This window comes from Epinephelus moara, chromosome 23 (genome assembly GCF_006386435.1).
Source record: "Epinephelus moara isolate mb chromosome 23, YSFRI_EMoa_1.0, whole genome shotgun sequence".
NCBI classification, from domain to species: domain Eukaryota; kingdom Metazoa; phylum Chordata; class Actinopteri; order Perciformes; family Serranidae; genus Epinephelus; species Epinephelus moara.
Genome location: NC_065528.1, coordinates 24,948,848 through 24,971,249, shown reverse-complemented (window position 1 = coordinate 24,971,249; position 22,402 = coordinate 24,948,848). Strand labels below are relative to the sequence as shown.

The window sequence follows — 22,402 nt, the reverse complement described above, 5'->3', positions numbered from 1 at the left end:
CTGACCCCATCCCTCAGCGGAGCCAATAAATATCCTTTGATTGAGGTGCAAGCTTTTTGCAGAGCTGCGTTATCCTTAAAGTCACTTTTGGATGTTTTTATCATGCCAGTTTCACATGTGTGGCACATTTTACCTTCTTTTGTGTGCCAGGAATAAAAGCCCCAAAATTAAAGCGTGTCAAAAGTAGCACAGTTTTTCAACAAAACACTGGTAGACTGCAAATGGCTCTGAAGTGCTTTCTACCCTGTGTTTTTCAGAATGTGTGGCCCTCTGACAATCATAATTATACACTGCACTCTGTCGTGAGTCACACACAGGGTTGTAATTTGCAGAATCAACAGGTAGCCAACTGTTTTCTGCTCTGCGAGTGTGTGTGTGTGGTATGTCATGCATGGAGCATGTAGAGATGTCTGTTCCTCAAAGAGGCTAAAACCCCTCAGACAGCTTAGTTCTCACGGTGATGCCTTTGACATTGAAAGAAGAAAGATGCGCTGTCAAGTCCTCCCTAAATGTGCGCACAGCCCAAATGACGGAACATAAGTTGTGTGTGAGCTGTGATCTGCCTACAAACTGTGCTTCCCGTCTTATTGAATTGTGGAGGTTGTGCGTCTGCCAGCAATGACTCAGCCAAAGCTGCGACGTCGGAGATTAAAACGTTAGATTTTAATTAAATTTTTGAAACGGCAACAGCAGCTCTTCATCAACCAAGCAGATAGGATCTGTCTCTGAAAGCTTGTTGTTAAATGTTGTTAAATGATTCCCCTGTTTGAGTTTACCTGTCCTTGATTTATCTTGGCATCCTCTAAGTGATGACACGTGAACTTTCGCTGTCATTCGCGGTGCGAGCCGGAAGCCACGCCAACTGGATTGGGAAGCCGATACTGCTCTTGCTTTTGTGTGGAACCAGTTTGTAGTTCTGTATTTTGCCTCTTTGTGTTGTGTAATGTCACATACCAATCATAATGCCAACTGCCTGGTGCCACAGACACCGCTGAGACTCACCCACAAAGGTCAGCAGCGCCCTCTGAATAGATTTATTGCCATTTGTTTCTTTATTAGGCTGCCCATGTCTCTGCCAGTGAGCAGGGAGCCAACAAACAGGAGGAGGAGATGTAGAGCGAAGAAATAAGCTTCAAGCAGTGATGACTTTCTAATCCAAAAACAGGAGAAAAATAAATATAGTGAAGCCAGTACCTCTAAAATCTCATCTGCCGACACATAAACACACACATACACACATGGGAGGGGTCAAAAGTTTTGTGCCACTACCTCAAAATTCTCCAATCTGTCAGCACACTCCCCACACACACACATAAAAAACACTCCCATCTGCGCAGGAAGCTAACAGTGAAGCGCTCCCCTCCATCTGTCCGGGGTTCGTCACTCGCGGCAGAGCTTCAGAAGGTCGAAACAAGCGCTCCCATCTAAAAAGCAGCCTGTTGGCCCGTGGAGAAAATGGCAACCTTATTTACATGCTATATTTCATCTCATTATTCCAAATCTGGATTTGGCTTAGCTCCACTGCACAACAATACGCACGGGCCGCAGTGTCACATCTGTTGGTGTTGATTTCCCGTGACTTGACAAGCTGTGGGTGCGAGAGGTGGAAAAAACTTCGGTGCCACCCGCTCTGCTTCAACAGTAGCATGACTGCATGTGGCACACATATGTGTAGAAATCACTACGGCTGAGAAAAGGTGCCAGATATCCCAGCTGGGTGGGGTTGTAGACACTGTAGATGTTTTGAGAGTATTTTGGGAAAACAGTGTCAGACTTTAACCTCATTAAGATCAGAGGCTTCAGACCCTCCAGGGAGAAAACGGTCACAATAAAGTCTTTGTAATTTCTGTCTGTAAACCATTTTCGGAGAAAAACAAGAAGAGTAGCACTGAGCAGAAAACCAAATATTTAGATTTTTTTTGATGTGGCAAAGCTAACGATCTGTTATTTTTCTTAAAGTCTTGTGATGTCGGCTTTGTTGGCTTTTACCTCTTTAGTTGTCTCTCCTATGCACACACTCTAAAATGGTAACACAGTGAGGGTTAGGAGGCTGTTTTTATACTAACAGGCTGAAAATCAAGCAGTGGTTCTCAATATAAGGGGTCGAAGAGGAATCCAGAGGGACATTAGATGATTGTGCTCTTAGAAAAATGTTTGTGCTTCAGACTTTTCTCTCATTTTTATGTTTTTGATCCTCTTAAGATTATCTGAGAATAGAATATTAGTCTTCAGTCGAACTGGACAACTTCAAAGATTGGCAGTATTTCAATTAAATGTATTTAATATACATATTTAATTACTTTTGAGTGTTTCGTATTTTTGTTTTTTGATGGACAGAAAAATAAATAATTGGTAATGTAACACTTTAAGAGCTAGTATTTGTGTATGTAAAATACATATAGACAGAGAGAGCATGGTTCTACTCAAATCAACTTGTTTTTTGTTTGTTCGGTTGGTTGGTTGGTTGGTTGGTTGGTTGGTTGGTTGAATGGTAGGTTGGGTGGATGGATGGTTGGGTGGATGGTTGGTTGGTTGGTTGGTTGGTTGGTTGGTAGGTAGGTAGGTTGGTTGGTTGGTTGGTTGGTTGAATGATAGGTTGGGTGGATGGATGGTTGGGTTGGTTGGTTGGTTGGTTGGTTGGTTGGTTGGTTGTTTTTCGGTTTTCCATTGGCAAAAGTTGTAGATAGTACTTTTTTGGTACTACCTTGGTCGAGGGTTCAAGCAAGCTGAGCTGATACTAGAAGAAGATTAAAACACTGCAGATCACTGATTGGTCAGAGGGTGGGACATACTGCACAAACCGGCCATTTTTAAATCGGCAAACTCACGTCAATAGTGACCTCCATGTTTGTATTCACTCGACCCAGAGCCTACAAAACTACACAGTACAATTAACTAAGTGCAAACATTATTGCTGACGAAAGGATTCAATGAGTGTCGCATTGAAGATTATGTCCCGGCAGTTTCACACTGTTGCTATGGTGATCAGCAGAGAATCCCACCTACACTGAAAGGGCACTATCCTCAGTGGAAAATGAATTAGAGAAAAGGACCTGGTACCAAAAGTGAGTCGGGTCGAGTTGAGTTGAGCTACAGGATGGTACTTCGGTAGCAGCAGTAGTGAGTTACTTTAATCCCCTACTTGTATCCTACTATTTCCTACTATCCTACTATTTCAACACATCACCTTAAAGGAACACTTCAACCCCTAAATGACTTTCTGTATGTCAATCATTCTCCCTGTGTTAAGATGAATTCACAAAGAATATTTTTTTCTTAAATTTCCTGGGGAATGAAGAATCCAAAAGTGGAACAGAACAATATCAACACATCTGTTTACGAACTCTCGGGTAACTTGAGCGGTATAATCCAAGTCTCATTTATCCAGCCATATGCTCAGTACTTCCCAAACAGACAGCCCTTCCCAACGGGAGACTGAACTAAAAGTGAAACTTATCCATGCTATCTTCCATACCAGACTCCATTGACAAAAACAGTAATTTAACCTTGCTGAACACAGGAGCTGCTGGTCTACCACTGCCTCGATCAGTTAGTTTGTTGGTGTTACTGTGTGACTTCGGTGTTTTAAATGGTTAGTTCGGATGCACCAAAGTCACACAATAAAACAAACAAACTGATCGAGGCAGCAGTAGAGCAGCAACTCCCGTGTTCAGTGAGGTAAAATTACTGTTTTTGTCAATGGAGTCTGGCTATGAAGGGAGAATCAATACGTTTCTCTTTTAGTTTCATTTCCCATGGAATTACTGAGCATACGACTGGATAAATGAGACTTGGATTTGATATGGTTTTGCTGTGATTAAAAGAGGACCCCTTGTACTTCAGTTAATAAAGAGTTCTCTCAGTTCTTGGATTCTTCGTTGACAATGGAGCCATGAAAGAAACACAAAGTTTTATTCACAACTTCAGCTTAACACAGGGTGAGTAATTGGTAGACAAATTATCATTTTGTGGCTGAATTATTCTTTTAAGTTCTTGACTGAACAGTCTATTCATTTGGTAAATGATTGAAAGAATGTTCTTTGTGTATCTAACTCCATGGTGATGAACTGTTACTAACCTTACAGTCATGTGTTGGTTTCCAGTAAAGGTCCATTCATTCCAGCAGAGTTTAGGCCCTCTGTGTAGCTGTTCTGAAATGAATCTCTAAGCTACTTGATCCTTTTGCTCTATTTATTTCCCTAGAGTTCAGAGATGTTGCCATGTTTGTTCCAAGCCTTGGAGTGATTATACTCACATAAACAACAATTTTCTGCAACATAAATACGACAGACTAAAGTGTGAACTGTGTCAGACTCCCAGCAACCGCTGTGAGGTTTGAGCTGCAGCTGATTCTCTTTTCCCACCCAGCTCCCTTCAGAAAGGCCAGCTCCGAGCGTTTAGCCAAGCTATTACCCGTCGTAATAAAACTGTCACCATGCTGCTGGAATGATGTTCCAGCTCTTAACGCACCACAATTTGGCCCGATCCTTTAGACCACTGGACACTGGCCACACAATCTAATTGAACTGGCTGTTAAGTGCTTGTGCACACTAGCCAATGTAGTACAGAGGGAGGCGACCGACTGATATCCGTCACCAAACAACTGTCACGCTCCCGTCTCTGGCTCACTCTCCAAAGACTTTCCAGCTCAGGGGCGAGCACACAGCTCATCACTTTTACTGAAAACACAATCTGAAGCGGAGGATTGAACGAGCACCGCGAGCTGACTGAGTTTAAAAGTGTGCGAGTGTGCATATTTCTGCATGATGGATTTTTTTTTTTTTTTTTTTGAATGACTGCCTTTTTATGCTGTGGAACAAGCTACCTCCTCCAGCATCTGGTCCCAGGGAGAACACACACACAGTGAAGTAGATGAGGTACTGACAGCATTTACACCCTCATAACTACCGTCATGCAGGGTTGTATTCAAGACCACCTAAACTGAGACTAAGTCATGACCAAGACCAGAGTGTATCGAGATCAAGACCGAGACTTTGAGGTGTTGAAACCTAGTCAAGACCAGAATAGTGTTAGTCCCACAGTACATGCAGGGTTTTTCCTGGCTCAAAAACATATTTGAGGAGTTCTAATAATCATATAATTGAGAATAAAATTCCAATTGCTGCCAGATTGATGCATGGTTGGTCAGTGGTAGTGTGTATAATGTGAATTCCTGGATATTAATATCATGCGCACTTTTGTGTCATCCTAGTTTGTTTATGTAGCATGACCTGGTTGAGCTATGTTTGAGACTGGTGACCACTAATTCTGATACGCTGGATATTTTGACATTTTTTATTCTGCCAGCAAAATGTTATAAACACAAGTTTGGATCTCCTCCTGTTTTTGAAGCATCAAAAATATTACTTAAAAAGCGAATCATATTTTGTCCCTCCATTGTGACATTAGAAAGTGTCACATTTATCTTGCAAGTGTACTCTTCAACGTTTGGTTTACTTCCTGGATTTTTCCCACATGGAAATTCTGACCAATCAAGAGCAGCTTTCTCACACAAGGCATTTGATCTGGTCCGCTTGTAAATGCTGCCGTGAGAACACGAACCAACTCTAGGCAATTATACAGCTTTGTAACAACATTAGTCCCTGATTCAGACCAAAGCAAGACAACTCTAGGTCTGAAAGTACGCTAATATATTTTATGGCAATAATATTGAATCGTGACTTAAGTATCAAGATTCCCAACCCTGGAAAATAGTGCTTTCTGTCAGGGTTTTGTCGATAGCTGGAGGTGGGATAAAATTTGATGGAGGCAGCTGCCTCATAATTCTCTATGCTGGAAAAACCCTGCATGACAAACTAATGCTAATTATTTTCTATGAATAAAGAATATATCCAAGGAGCTGAAATCAACTTAACCAACTGTTTTAACACTCTCGTTTTGCACTGGCAGTTCAATGAGATCCCCATAAGTTGTGGTCTTGACCTGTCTTGAAATAAAATCCAGAGTCCTCTTTGTCTGAGGCTGAGACAAGACCAATTAAAAATGTGGTCAAGACTGTCAAACTGTGGTCTCGAGGCCAAGACTGATTTTGAGTACTACGATACTGCCATTATGGTTATTTTATGGTGCCGTTGCCATAACGACACACTCCTAATGTCCAGCATCGGAGATCACAAATGGCTGGCAAAGTGGGGAGGGTTCACAGATTGGGCTTCATCAATAATTACAGATCTCTGCCTCTCATTCTCACACACACAGATACACCTCCTGTCTGTGTTTCCACTCTTTATCTGCACATGTGCAATGAACATAGACTCGGGTGAAAGGTGATGTAGAAACCAAAAGGAGCAGAGGAATAATGTGACCGTAGTACGACAGAGTGCGAATCAAACACAGACGGAGCCAGCGTGTTACAGTCTCTGCTTAGCTTGATGTTGTCATGGACACAGTAAAGACCCAACGAGAGCAGCAGCAGAGTTTTTGTTGTTAACATTTTGGCATCAATAAATCTTTACTACAGTCATTTTGAAAGGTATAGGTGTAATCATCGTCAACAAAAGAGACAGTTGTGGAGAAAAGTGGCAGCATCTGACTTCTTGGCTCTGCTTTTTACGTTGTTAATCACCATCATCACATGAGATCTGTTCTTTTACTCAACAGATTCAGTGTTAACAGAGCAGAGGCTTTACAGGTTGTTGTAAGGGAAGATTGTGGGCTGTGTGTGAAGCTGAGACAGTGTGCGACGTCTTTTGTAGTAAGGAAAAGGAGAAAAATACAGGTCCTATGTACGATCACTTTGGGCTTTCTTGTGAATCCACTCATGTATTAGTCAACTAATTGTATCAGCACTGGATGAAAATTACACTGAATTTCCATTTTGTTAAACTTCATTCATTCAGGCTGACATCGATGGTAGTGTGGCTTACTGTGGTTTTGTTTTGCTTGAATCAGTTAGCACAGCCGACTATTAATTTTGCTGACTTAATTTCCAGTTGATAGAGAAGTGTTGTCATGGTACTGCAGTTTCTAACTTTCATACAGTACCTTGAAAACATCTATATTAAATCACATTTTCAATACTATGGGGAAGAATTGACATTGAGTACACTGAATTTTTTTTTATAAAGAGATAAACATAATCAGGCGGCACAGTGGCACAGTGGTTAGTATTGTTGCCTCACAGCAAGAGAGTGCCCCAACCAGGAGTTCGAACCTCAGGGTGGGGGCCTTTCTGTGTGGAGTTTGCATGTTCTCCCCGTGTCAGCGTGGGTTTTCTCCGGGTACTCCAGCTTCCTCCCACAGTCCAAAGACATGCAGGTTAATTGGTGACTCTAAGGCCGAGTTCACATTACACGATTTTCACCCTGATTTTGCATCGCGGAGACTATCGTAATCTTTTGAGCGTTCATATCTGGTGACATGTGTATCTGTCAGCGGGAGTCTCGCCAACTGCATTACGACCTGTGTGTGCACACCACAAGATTTCTCCACCGAGCCCTCGCTGACAGAGCCCCAGGTAACGCGGTGAGGTCACCAAACTTGGAGAAGACACATCGTAAAGGCATGGATATTCTTCCCAGTGTTGAATAAGATCTGCCTCCAGGGCCTGGGTCCAGTATGGAGATATTTTGTGGTTTCAGTTATGTGTTTTTGGACGTTTGAATCTGGGGCGCCGTAAGCCTCCTTTAGGTGGAGTTGTGTTGCTACCTCCTCTCCCCTGGGATCTCCGCAAGGGATGTGAGGACTCTAAAACTTCACCTGAGCCTCCCTCGGCATATGGGTGAGGAGATAATGGCTGAATTTTCATTTTTTGGGTGCACTATCCCTTTAAAGTCTGGCATTTGATTTCTATCTTTTTATAACGTCCAGACCTCTTGTGCACATTGTGCCCAGGAACATATAGCAAATTAAGAAAATTTCAAGGTCTTTGCCCATAAATACACTGTCACAAATGTCAGTTGGGTCATAAGTGATGATTGCGAGGAATTATTTTTGTATAAAGGGGTAGGTGTTAGAGCGGGTCGTCCACTAATTGAAAGAATGGCAGTTTGATCTGCAGCTCTTTTGGTCTGCAGTTTGAAATATCCTTGGGCAAGATATTGAACCCCAAATTGTGTTTGAATGTTTAAAAAACTGAGCAGCAGGTGGCACCATGTACAGTAGCCTCGGCCAGCAGTGTATGAGTGTGTGAATGGGTGGCTGTGACAAGTAGTGTGAAAGCGCTTTGCATGGTTGAAAGACTAGAAAGGTCCATCCATCCATATGAGTCTGTACAGCCCTTTCTCATTCAGAATTTATCAAATACAGTTGCTTTGTTAGTGAGTTTGGCGTAAGACTCCAGCACCAAAATCCCCCTTTCACAGCAGTATGATACGTTCCTGGGTGGGGTCAGTTTGTAACACAGCCAGATGATACCTTATGCGGTGGTATGATACGCCACCAGTTGGCCAGATGGCACCTGTCAGAATGAGATGCTCCTGGACAGCATCAGTTTGAAATGCTGCCAGTAAAGACTTGACATAAGACACTGGAAAGTCCCTGTAGGTGGAGCAGGAGGGGCGACGTGTGGGTCCAACAAACCCAGAACTTTAACCCAGGAGAGATGTGTTTGCTTCTCGTATGAATGTAAAGCCAAACCATGGTGTTTTTTTTCTAAACCTAACTACGCACTGGTGTAATAAACATAAATACGAGGTGTTTTACTGAAGCTGTAAATATATTTTGAGAAAAACTAAATGCATCTACCGAGCAGAAATTGGAAGTGTATTTTTAAAAAAACAGGCATGAATTGACACGACGTCCCGCAACATCAACAATAAACGCAGAAGGATACCTAACATATTATCTGTAGACGTGAATGGCACTGACAAAGCGGGGATATTTGATGAGTTGGGATGAGACCCTGAAGGTCTATACATTTCATTTTAACGAATATCCTTCAGTCTATAAGCCGTGGTGAGACAGCTTCACTGCCTCACAAATGATGAAGTTGTGGATGTCGTTATAATGATGTGGATTTTATCCACTAAACTTTTTTTTTTTTCATGTTACCGCCTGCATGTGTCACGACTCCCAAAGAACTCGCCATCAAAAGTGAGACACATTCGGCAAGCTGACCGCCAATTAACCGTCCAAACATTGAGCCATTTAGGATCAAACCATCCAGTCAATTAAACCCCATCACCTTGAAAAACCCACGCTCGTAATGTAGTTATGATATTTAGCCATCCCTTAAATTTGAGTTTGACTCCTGAGCCGTTTTTGCCCAACAAATGGGCACTCTGTCTCTCATCACCAGTAATTATTGTGCCTCTGCGTATGTGTGTGTGCCAGCATATGTGCGCGTGTGTGTGTGTTTGTGTGTGTGGCAGACAGCCTCATTAGTGGCTATCTAGACCATTAACAGGCTGTGTCCTCGTTGCCACACCAGCAGAGACACAGGGCTGTAATTAGCTGCTGAGACTTGCAGTTTGTTCACATGTGCGCTGGCTTTCCTCTAACAGGCCGCGTTCTCCCTCGCCACAGTCCGCCCACACACTCAGCACAAACGCTGAGCCACATGGTTTTGATTCACACAGGTTGTACGCACACCTACACGACAGCCAGGCACACACTCTTTCCCCGTCTTATCCGCACACATCCCAAGGCAGCCTTCTGCACACAAGCCCCCGCACACTTACATAAACTCCCCGTTCTACTACTACCACTGTGCATTATGAATCAGCCGCCCAATTCGACCTTTCACCTGGGATTGGTCGTGTGCACACGGATGACCAGAGGCCGCTCTGATAACAACGCCGACTTCAGGTGAAGGTCTGCTTTGTAGAGAAACAGAAGAAGAAGAAGGAGGGTTTGATTCACTGAGCCTCCTCCAGCCTCCCAGGGAATCGGTGTGTAACTAGACAGTGATTCATTGGGTGTGTGTGTGTGAGATAGAATAGTTGGAAACAAAAGAGAAGAAGAGAACGGGAGGAGGGAGCAGGAGAGTGATGAGTTCGGCTCTCTGCCAGTAGACCACAGACTGTCGGCCATGTTCACACTTACAGCTCTGTCCCCCGCCGAACCCGAAGGAGCTGCCCGCCAGGGATCAATATCACGTCCGGTCGGCTCCGGGAAGACAGCCAAAGGGCCGTGTGCGTGATGGACGAGACGTTGGGATTAGATCACAGCAGAAACAGAAAGGGTTAAACAAAGCTAATAGCATTTAGCCTCACTGCCATTAAAATTAGATGACAGAAGCAAAAGTTAGGCTCTGCGTCTCCTCCGTGTGTGTGGGAGGATCAGAATCACTCACCTCTTAAACAAATCAAGCACTCCTGTTTGAGTTTTAATGGGATGGAGTGATTAGCCGCTGATTGCATGAGCGTGGTTAAATCCATTGTGCTGTTTTGAGCTTTAAGATCATGCACATTCAACCGTGGGCCTTGCAGATGATTTTGTTTTGCACACAGCCACAATTACGCCGGTTCTCGAGAACATCGGGGCGAACACGGGACGGGCATCTGAATAGAGGTGCATAGAATCGGTTTTCTGCTGCGGATGTTAAGTGAAGCTGCCAGCCTCCCTCATCAAATGGAGATACATATTCATAGAGGGCTGGAAGATTCACGCACGCTGCCATCAGCTCTAGTGTTATCATAGTCTCATTTGAATAATTGAAGGGCCAGTATCGGCCTCTCGTTGAAATTAAAGAGATCTGTGTTTTTGTATGGGTGAACAAAAGTAGCCTTATGTGTGTGAAACGTTTGGATGTGTGTGGGTTCTTTTCTGCACCCTCGGAGCAGAAAGGCTCTCTGGAAACACTTCCTAGTTCAGAACTCTTTAATTGGAGTTTTGGGATGAAATTGAAAAAGAGGCGCGACCTCAGCCAGTCCTATTCATCATTACCTGCCAGGGCTGAGGTAGAGGGTGAAACACGAGAACACGTACACAATCACATACTTTTCCACTGTGGATCTTGAATAAGCGAGATATTCTGGGCATAGGCGCAGATTTTCATCGTGTTTCCACAAATCAGCACTTATTTTAGTGAGAAATCTTAATTTTTTAAATGGTTCTCCTCTCATTCCCACAATCTCCTCCCACAAAAATAGTGCATCTAATCAACGGGCGCTGGTAGTGAGCTGAGGTGACAAAATTTAAAATTAAATAAAAGTTTGTATGCAAATACAGTTTATCTTCATGTATTATATTGATGCCAAATTGACAAGTACACTGTCGACATATGATGCATTTTATCTTGTGTTTCTAGAGTTATGTGTTTTTGTGAACATGTAAGAAATTGCTAATATGTCATATTTCTTAAAGGGAGTTTGGTGTAATATTTTCCACCAGGAACAGGATGGGCAATAGTCTCAAGAGAAATCTAGTTTTAGTCTTGCAAACAGCGACCCTGCAAGATCCCCAGTCTATGCAAAATCTTTTAGTGTGTGACTAAAAACTCAGATTGTCTTCAGATGTGAGAGGGTGTCAGAGTTATGTCTTTTTTCCCAATAGTATCCTTATTTATTTTAACAATAAACAAAAACATATACATACACACATCCAATATGTGTATATGTACATTCACAAACACGCAAAAGAAAATCCACCCCTCCCCCTCACCCCAAAAGTATGAATTTAAAGAAATAAAAATAGATAAAATAAAAAGAATAATAAGTGAATGAATGAGAGAGGAAATAAATAAATAAATAAAAATAAGAGGCAAAAGAAAATCATTAATTACAGGTTGAGGATGGTGTTAGTGCAATGCAATACACTTCAGTTTAAGTACATGTTATATTAATGTACAAATTTTGCTAATAATTAACAGACTATAGTCTACACACATTTTTTTTAAGTACAGTGAAGTTCCGGCACAGAGCTTTTATTTTGAAGTGCAGTTTCGGGCTGTAGAGTGAGTGACTAACAGACAGCTGCTTACGGAGACAGCAAACTAGCTCCACAACATGGCCAAATGCAATGTGTGTGTTCAGCTCTCAGTACGTCAAAAGTCAAAGTCCCACTGATTGTCACAGAGTGTGTGAAATTTGTTCTCCGCCTTTGACCCATCCCCTGAGAGAGCGGTGAGCAGCAGCGGTGCCGCACTCGGGAATCATGTGGTGATATAACCCCCCAATTCCAGCCCCTGATGCTGAGTGCCGTTTCATGTTCGATATCAGCCGTTTCAGAAGTTGTGTGAAGTTGCTGCTCGAAAACTCAAGATTTCCTTATTTTGCTACTTCAAAATAAATGTTTGTACGTAACAAAATAACAGGGGACTTTTATTGTGAAGAATCTGCAGGAAATTAAATGTGTTTATTACTGAATTAGCGAAACTTTGGTAGCCGCTTTTCTTCAATTAAGACAAGTGTAATGATACGACAGGGAGGAAGAGTAAAGCAGAGACAGCCACAGTGAGATGTTGATGAGACAGACAACAGCTCACCTCCAACAGGTAAACTTCTTTTACCTGCTGCCCTGCTGGAGAGAAACACATGCAGCAAAAATAACAGGGGACTTTCGTCATGGATCAGCACTCAAGACAAGCCATCATAAGTTCAAGACACACCTTCAAGAAGGTGTTGCAATGGAAATGCAAACCAAGCCAAGCCAAGCCAGCCCATGACTGTCGAAAAGGGGTGTATGGACAGCTACTAGCTCAAAGACATGGCCAAACACAAGTATGATTCTGAATATATTAAACTGTGTGGACCTTGAAATAATATTTACGGAGACAGTTGGACCCTTTGTTCAAGAGTATGGTCAGCAAAAATCTCTGCCTATAGATCAAGGAGTTGGCTAACAGGTTTGTTACTTCAGACAACACTTAGCCTAATGATACCTGGCAGTCAGTTGGTGTTGGAAATGTCTAACGAGCAAGTTAAGTCAGCAAGTGCTAGCGGTTTGCTTATCAGCAAATACCTGGGAAGTGCATTTGTTCTAAACTACTGAAATTAAGTCATGGAAATGGGGTAAAATGTGGAAAAGTTTTAAGACTGTGGTGGTAAAGAATGTGTGGGAACATATATACTCGTCTAGCATGCATCAGAAAACAGTGACACTTACAGAGGAGCGTGACACCAGCTAGCTCAGAAGCTAAGTGCTAGATTGACACTGCAGGGTTCATGTGGTGTAACTCTGTGTAGCCGAGCTGACAGGTCTGGTTAGCAGTCAGTCTAAAGGCCTCTCAGCACCGCGAACAGCTCCTTTCACTCCGTCTCTCTGTCTCTCAGTCCTTCTCTCGGCCTCTCGCTCCTTCTCTACTTTTAGCCACGGGGCACTTTGACACCCACGTCCAACTAAATGTCTGGCACGCCTGAGTTAACAGCGACTCTACCCTGGGGAACACCTCGGTCAGTGATGCCTGGTAGTGCCCCTCCTCTCTGTCTGTCCAGCTCAGCTCAGGTCCCGTCACCCACACCGAGAACTGCTCTGTTGTTGCGTCCTTCACACCGACTTAGATGTAGGTACGCAGGACAGAAAGCTTTTCACTGATTGACCTTCTCCATCCCTCGCTGCTATCATTCTTTTCAAAAAAACATCCTTTGAGTTTTAGATAAGCTGTTGTACGAATATAAATATGAATCTTATTTTGACTGATGGAAGCTGACAGTCTGAAAAAACACTGCTGAATGTCTTTGTGTCTCTTTTGTTAATTTCCGTGTTGTCACCATTCCACCGGCGGCTCGGTGAGACGAATGTTTTTACTGTGCGATTGGAGTCTCGCCAGGCCAACACTGGGAAGGCTGGCGCATAATTCGAGCAGTCACCCCATAATTCGATCCCTCCATTTGCATACGCTTGTAGCGTCCCAGTGGGAAGACGGTGGCAGCACTTGAAAGACAGGAAGAGGAGAAATTGAATCAGGAAGATGGAGTGTGCACCTTGTTTTTTTCATGCTCCTGTGAATTAGACTATAGTAACAGCGCTGGGGCATATGTTTCATTACTCTGTGAGCATGTTGTGCTTTTCACTGATTGTTACCTTTCATCATCTGAGATAGATTTCTGGGTGTTGTGTTTGAACAATGCCGTGAACAGCACAGACGCGGCGTCCCTTGTTAAAGGTCAAAGCCAGATGAATGGGAAAGTCAAAGGAAAACGTGTGCCCTTTACCTCGCTGCGCTGTATTACAAACTGAAACCAGTTCATTGTGAGGTGTAATCATTCTGAACCTACTTACGTGAAAGCTTTTCAACTGCCTTTTCATCACCACTGCCGAGGCCCCTGACAGATCAATGAGAGATTCACAAATACCTCTTGTGGTAACAGTGAGAGGGGAAAACAGTCCTAACAGGAGCTGATGTGTGATGACGAGATGGAAGGTCTCAAGGTGCTCACAGGAGATGTGAGGTGTCATAAGGACACAAAAGACGGACATGGTGCCTACATTTACATTTGCATGCACACCAATGTGCCACTGTTATTCTGAATGAAGCACTTTCTGATTAAGACGTAGCATATGCTGGTGTTTGATCGGGTTTTAGGAGCGTTCTTTAGACGTGTACAACACATTCAGAATGTGCATCTCAGTTGGGGTTCTTACCACCGTTTGTGACCCACAGCCTCTTGCTTGATTGATACCCAAATTTTCATATGCTGTGTTGCCAGTTGAGTGGTGAGGCGGGTGGGGGAAACAGGGGTTGGTAACAGAACAGGGTTTTTCAACTAACCAGTCAGTAGGTTACATCCCTTTGTGTATACTTGTGTATAAGGGGGGCTTGCCTGTAGCTACCTCTGTGTGATGGCTTTCTTGCTCACTGCCAGAAGTACTTTGTATAGGTATTTGTCCTGAGTCATGTGAGGGCAGAATGGAGCATCAGTGGTTTGATGCGGCTTCTGCAGTGATGCAGGCACTGTACCAGACCATCGTGGTGAAGAGGGAGCTGAGCCAGAAAGTGAAGCTTTCAATTTACTGGTCCATCAACGTCCTGACCCTCACCTATGGTCACGAGCTCTGGGTAGTGACCGAAAGAATGAGATCCCTGGCAGGGCTCAGCCTTAGGGAGCGATCACACAGAAATGAGACGCCAGAAACACGGACGCTTCAAAGACGCTTGAAACGCTGGAAGCACTTAATCAATGCGCGCTAGCTACTGGCGTCTGACGCTCAAAAAGTTGAAAATATTTTAACTTTTCACTGTCTAAAAAGAAGTGTCTACAAAAACGCGCGTCTAAAAAGACGCTTGAATGTCGGTCAGACGCGCCGTATCATAGGAAAACAATGGTTTTACTGGTGTGGCGTTTCATCTCGGTGTGATCGCTCCCTTAGAGATAGGGTGAGGAGCTCGGACATCCGGAGGGAGCTCGGAGTAGAGCCGCTGCTCCTTTGCCTCGAAAGGGGTCAGTTGAGGTAGTTCGGGCCTCTGATCAGGATCCTCCTGGGCGCCTCCAGTTAGAGGTGCTCTGGGCACATCCCACTGGTAGGAGGCCCCGGGGCAGACCCAGAACACGCTGGAGGGTTTCATATCTCATCTGGTCTGGGGACGCCTTGGGGTCCCCCAGGAGGAGTACCTTAATAAATTCGTGGAGCACTTGTTTCAAGGGTCAATATTATTTCACTTAGTGTTTGTTTCTTGTTTCTACTACTCCGCTAGTGGCCAAAAAATCTGTTAATTCGGGTTTTATCTTTCTTTCGTGATATATAAACAGTTTTCTCAATGCAGAACATGTCAGATCTCCTAAAACCCCCAAACAGATCATAAATCCACACACTAATAATCCTAATCACTGCTGGAAAAGATGAATTCATTGCTTCCTTTATTGGCTAATATCATTTTCCCCACCTGTCGATCGCTGTCTGTCATGTTTACTCACGTCCATCATTTCTATATCAAGACATCTCATATTGTGTTCGACATGCTTCTCGGCTCTTTTTTAATCTCTCTTCTTTACAATAAGTCCATTGATATTTATTTGCCATCTTGTGCTCTGTGCTTTTATCTCCTTTGAGTCAGTTATGCTTTTCTTTGTCCTTCCTACCATTCCCAAACACTGTTTTCATGTCACGCTCTTATTTTTCATTTGCTTTATCTGTAATTCAGTGTTTTTATTCATTTTATGTTCCTCATAAACTCCCCCCGTGGATTTGGCTTCCACAGCTGAAATTAAACCTCACATCTCATGATCTGTTTCTACCATCTTTTTCAGTCTAAAGCATTTTTTGTTCTCTCAACATTGCAGGTCACTATTCACCCTGGAAGACCCCTAAGCAGGTAACATCCACCAGCCTCCAAAACTCGGACTGTCCCCCCATTTCTGCTTTTTAATCAGTAGATTGTCACTTTAGCACCAATGGCTGCCGTGTGAATAGTGTATGTGCTAATCCAAATGACTTTAATCTTTTATTTTACTCGTTTGTAAGATCTACAAATGACTTTTCAACCTCTCCCCTCGCCGTACTAACTCTACTGATGATTCACTACATGTCCGTGGCTTGTACAACAGCTGGCCCTTGATATTCAGCCCTTCTTTATTGTCACAGGGTGAGGAAAGGTCAAGTGGGCCACTCATAACATCACTCATCTCTTGATCCTGCAAGTCACAGCTAATTCATAACCTGACTCAGTGCCATCAGGGTTATCCACACTGAGGGCATTTGAATTATGCTGCAGCTACAGTGCTGCCGTTCAGACTGCTTTGGCATGGCCCACACGCATTTTCATCCTTTCTCCATCTTCATTTTACAATAATTTTGGAATTTTTTAAAAGCTTTTGTTGCACCTTTGTACCACCATGCATTTGCTCCCTGCTCATTTATCTTTCAGCTTGTCTTTATTTCCTTTTGTCACATTAAAGGTCCAGTGAGTAAGATTTAGGGGGATTTAGTGGCATGTAGCAGCAACCATCCTCTCCAAAACAAACAGACCTGGTGATTTAAACTGGTAAAAACAAGGAAAAAGCAGTTTCACGTTACAAATCTGTGTTTCGCCAGTGCTGATTGGCATGTCTGAGACGAGCCGCTAGCCCAGTAACTGCTTATCTGTGCTGACCTTTTTTCTCTGATAACTTAAGATCCAGGTGTTCAGGAGGTTTTACCACGAGCCAAATTATCTGCAGAGGTCTCTTCCTCTCCAAAACAAACAGACATGATGACATACACTGGCAAAACCACTGAATAAAACAGCTTCATCTTAAAAAAATTGGTGTTTGAGGTGCTCAGTAGCTCAATGGGTAGAGGGGTCCCAATTAAAAGGGCAGTGTCCTTGTGGCAGCGGCTGCAGCACAGGTTCGATTCCAGCCTGTGGCCCTTTGCTACATGTCATCCCTTCTGTCTCTCCCCTTTCACGCTTCATGCTTGTTAAATAAAGGCATAAAAGTCAAAAGATAATTAACAAAAATAATAATAAGGTGTTTTTCAGACACTCTTGTCATGGAGGGGCTGCTTACTGTGGTGGCTGATGTGACAATGCAAATGCCCCTGTCTAGAGCCAGTGTTTGATTTGTCTGTTCTGAGCTACTGTAGAAACATGGCGGTGCAACATGGCGATCTCCATAAATAAGGACCTGGGGCTGGTTGCATAAAGCACCTTCTGTTAAGATTTTCTGTAAAATCTGATTTAAGGTTTCCTTTAAATAAAATCTCTTGCCATTAACCACCTGGAAAACGTGAGGTCAGGTGCTGGGCGCTGCTCTTGTGCCTTTTTTGTGCCAGCTTTCAAGAGTGCGGCAGCAGGTTGCGTCTGAGGTTGCTTAGCATCCTTAACCAGCACCATATAGCCTATTTACCTGACATCCTGAGTGCAGAGCTGATCTTCTTCCAGGCGCTGTTTATATGTGTGTAGGCCTATCGTCTGTGGGACAGATGTAAAGCTCTGGGTAGCCCTGCACTAAGGGGGCGATCACACAGAAATGAGACGCTAGAGACACGGATGCTTCAAAGACGCTTGAAACGCTGGAAGTGCTTATTCAGTGTGCGCTAGCTACTGGCGTCTGACGCTCAAAAAGTTGAAAATATTTTAACTTTTCAGCGTCTACGCTCGTCTAAAAAGAAGAGTCTACAAAAACATGTGTCTAAAAAGACGCCGGAAAAACGCCCGTCTAAAAAGACGCTTGAACGCCGGTCAGACGCACCGTATCATAGGAAAACAATGGTTTTACTGGCGTCACGTTTCTAGCGTTTCATCTCTGTGTGATCGCTCCCTAACATGATCAACTTATCCATATTTATCAGACTGGTTTTTTTTATTTTTCTGCGACTAAACGACCAATGAAATCTTTCCGACTAATGACCCTCCTGGACAACTAACGTTTCATCGACTGTTAGGGGGCAGCCTGAATGGTCACCCATGTCGTTCATGGCTAATGACACCATTCAGAAATGGCTGTGCCAACACCCTTAAGTACTTTAATCAGCTAAGGAAAAACTAAACCTTAAGTGTCATACTTAAGGAGCAAACTTAAGGTGCTTTGTGCAGCCGGCCCCTGCTCCCTATGTGGATATAAACAGCTCATTCTAAGGTAACGAAAACTGATTTTCAGGTGATTACACTAAAGAAAACATCCTTATATTCCATTTCTGCATATATATCACCCTGAATCCTTCACACTGGACCTTTAAGCATATGTAATATCTCTGCAAACTTACATTCGACCTCTCCTCCCGCTGCCTCAGCCGCCATAAATACTCCACTATCATCTGCTGTCCCTGAGCACATGAAAACTCCATCCACCAAACACCCCCTTTTAGATCAGATTCACTTTGTCTTTATGTGTATTTGTCACACTCACATGCCTGCACATGAGCCTTTCCACCCATCTTTCTTTGTTTCTCTTTGTGCGACTATGTGTGTAATCCATTTCATGCCTGGACGTCCTCCCAGCGCTGCTCTGACCAGCACCTGACCCCGGCTCATGTTGTCATCATTCCAGATCAACACAGGAAGCCTGCTTTGTACGGCTCCGTCGACACTTGTCCCCTGAAATTGGCCTCATTGTTCGTCATTTCTGCTCCCTCTCGATCTAATCAATCTCCTCCATTTCTCTCAGAATAATTGTAATTCTCAGCTCTGAGGAGAAAAAAAAAATCCTTGAACGTCACAAACTAGCAGACGCCATGCAGAGTTTCTTTCCCTTGTCTTGTCTGCTCACATCTCACTCTCTCTTTACCCCCCAGTGTTCATTTGTTGGCTGCCCCACCCTGCTCTGCCCCTCTCCCCCAGCTGCTGAGCCCCCCACACACCAGAGTTCAGCCTCAGTTTAATTGGGTATCATTTGTTGCAGGAAGACTTCTGCAGCACTGAGAATGAAATATGGAGGAATTTGACTAATAAGGGAAGAACGGGGAGTCGCCTAATTGTCATATCGACCTACAGTCGAGCTCAGCCCGCAGCTCCCGAGAGTTTCGTTTGCAAATGAGCTTATCGAGATTTGTCTGTCAAATCTTGCCAATACTGTACGTAACAGCTACTTAATGTTGGAGCACATTACTCAATGATGTTGTCTCATAAAGAAGACCTGCCTGCAGTGTCCTCTATTCATCTGACCAACTAGATTATAGGCACAGTGTGCTCGCTTGAACAGTCTTAATCAAACAGACAGAGGGAGACGGAGGGAAAGTGAAAGGGAAAGAGAAATCAGGATGCAGCAGTCTAATCCGAGCCTTAACAAGGTCTCCAGTCTCAGCAGCCTGCCCCGTGCAGACGTGCTCCACATCAATAGCAGACACCAATGAAACCACAAAGAGTGGAAACACTTTTGATTCCATCCCGGTACTTTTATGAAGCTGATATTTATTCTCGGTACATCTCGAACCAGATGCCCTGTAATTCTCAATATTAAAGCGTGCCATATGCAGCCAGTCTCACCGTCTCAGTTTCAAAAAGCCTGTCGCTCCCTGCGGATCCGTCTCTCACTCTTTCTGACATGTCAACATGTCATCTTGGCTATCTGCTTAGTGTCACGCTGTGACTCAAGCGGCCTGACTTATCTGACACATCAAGGCTGACACTGTGACTGACTGGTGTTGTCAAAACTGCCGGTGTCACCTCAAACACTTGACAGTACATTTCCAAATTTGTTTTATCCACATTTTGGATGTAAATTGGGGATAATATAGAAAGTACTACCTTAACCGCAGTCTGTAGTCCCGACTGCGACCAAGAGGGTTGACATTGTGACCTCTTTCTGCAGCCCATTCGCCAGAAGAATATGTTGGCATTGTGTGTTTCTGCAAACCACAAATAAGTTACATTTATGCATTTCATACTCATCATATTAAGGATTTTAAAGTGACGTAATAATTGTAAGTCAGAGCCGGAGGGAAGTTAGATGGCATGTCACCTAGGCCAGATGCTTACCAAGCTGCAGACCACTGAAGGCCGCTGTTAGAGGCCAATAATCAACAAAAGCAAGGAACCTGGTGGTGTGTTTTCGTCAGCTTTTTAAGTACAAAAAGCAGTTGTTTTCTAAGCAAGATATTGCTGCTTTCTCTGCTGGGATAGTGGCACTAAAAGCACTTGTAAATTTATCAAGACAAAGCTGCCTTTCCAGGGTCTGCCCATTGGTCCGACATCCCATTGTTCTGACCATATTAAACCCATTGTTCCGAAGTCCCGTTGTTCCGAAATCATCATGATGCCCTGTGGTTAAGGTCTGGTTAGGTTTAGGCACAAAAACCACTTGGTTAGGGTCAGGAAAAGATCATGGTGTGGGTTAAAATGAAAAAGAAAGTGGCAAACACATAAGCTGTGAGCCTGCTCCGCCTCAAGCCTTTCCCAGCTGACCCAGAGCCGGTCGCAGCGCACCACGGAGAGCTCCCCACACAACCCCGACCCCAGAGTTAATAACAGGAGGTTATGGTGTTTCACTCTCTTCTCTCTATGGCACTTGTATCTCGACCAGTCGCTGCTTTTCCTGCCAGGCTAGTGCCTAACCGTAACCAAGTGGCTTCTGTGCCTAAACCTAACCAGACGTTATACACTGCATTTGAGAAACGTAAAGTTTTAACGCATCCGTGGTTTGCAGTCGCATATATTGCCAACATTTTTCTGGTAGTCGAGTACATCATCGGTGCCCCTGCTGGCACTTGAAGCCCTACACACAGCGCTTGATGCGCATGTACGTAGCGGTGTAAAACTTTACGAAACAATCCATTTTGCTGATTCAGTGTTTCAAAAATGAAGCAGTCTGTAGCTGGTTATTTTAAAAGCCAATTGAAAAGAGAGAGGAGGAGGCTGGTGTGGAGGGAGAGGTGGGAGGTTCAGACTGAGCCAGTGAAGAAGAAAAAGTACCACTTTCAGGCACAATGGCCAACACATTACTCATGGCTGCAGCACAAGGGTAAAGCTATACTGTGTGTATTGTAGTCAATGTGGCACGTCCATTACAGGCAACTCTTAATTTGTTACCGGGTCAACACAGTTTAAGCTTGAGTTACGAGTCGCCGTCAATCTTTAAATCAATGCAAAACTAAGGGATGCAAACTGTTTATCAGCCTGCATGGTCATTAATTAATACCAGGCTGTACCAAAAAAAGGGTGCAGCCAAATCATGTGTTGGTGTGACCAATCGAGTGGAAAAGTTAATCTGGAGCTCTGCCTTTTATTAACAGAGTAGCCAATAGGATCATTAAAAAAATGCAGCCATCCTCTCCCCTCCAAACCAAGGCCATATTTATCTGTTTATCACGGTCTTCTTTATGTTTCCTCTCCATACACACGCACATCCCTGACACACACTGAGATTTAAAAGACAAACAAAGGGTGGAATTGTTTTTGCTTGTTTCAACAACTAACCTCACTAACCGTCTGGCTTCCCGTCTGTCTAACATGACTTGATCGTTCGCTAAACCCCACTCCCAAATAGGCCATTGTCCAATCATAGCTTAGCAACTGTTACTAGGCACGGCAGACCTGTCAAGCTTTGGGTTTCTCCGAATTCAAAACAGAAGAGGGCGATAGAGCGATGCCTAAAGAGGGAATAGAAGTTAGAAAGCATTCTGGGGCAGCACTGCCTTTTTTTTGAGGATAAGGTAAAGGAAGAATCCCAGGTTGATATCAGTATAGGTAAACATCTCCTCATAAGGTATATTTTAGACTCCAGGAAATCAAATGGTATATTTCTTAATCCTTACAAGGCCAGAAGCCCTGAGGCGTCCCTGGATGATTGGAGAGGAGTTCATGTTTATGCAAACAGTTCAACTCAGTACATAGAAAGTAAATAGGATCGTTATAGAAGCTGATATGAAATTGCTCCAGGATGACTTTTTCTTTAGCTTACTATCGCCCTCGTTCCCACGTCAAAAAATATATGGGATTTTTCAGTTGACCTTTTGCTGGAACCCACACTGTCACTAACTGCACTCCCTAAAGAAACATGATCATATTTTTGGAGAAATGAAAGAGTGATTCCAGAGAGAAGCAGACAGAGGGGTGTACAGTCTGTGTTTGAAGGATATATCCAGGATGTCAAACTGACTCAGCAGCAACAACAGGTTAAAAAGACAAAGATAGTTAGAAGCT

At 43.6% G+C, this 22,402-nt stretch overlaps 1 protein-coding gene across 5 annotated transcripts in view; it reads left to right on the top strand.

Annotated features, from left to right (window-relative positions):
- Positions 1-22,402, top strand: part of magi2a (membrane associated guanylate kinase, WW and PDZ domain containing 2a) — a 385,047-nt gene that overhangs the window by 317,695 nt on the left and 44,950 nt on the right. For 4 of the 5 annotated variants that reach the window (XM_050036737.1, XM_050036735.1, XM_050036734.1 and 1 more), the window contains exon 11: positions 16,125-16,156. The exons of the other annotated variant lie outside the window; for it this stretch is intronic. In XM_050036737.1, the coding sequence (XP_049892694.1) occupies positions 16,125-16,156 (32 nt within the window). The remainder of the gene's footprint in view (positions 1-16,124; positions 16,157-22,402) is intronic. 5 annotated transcript variants of the gene reach the window in all.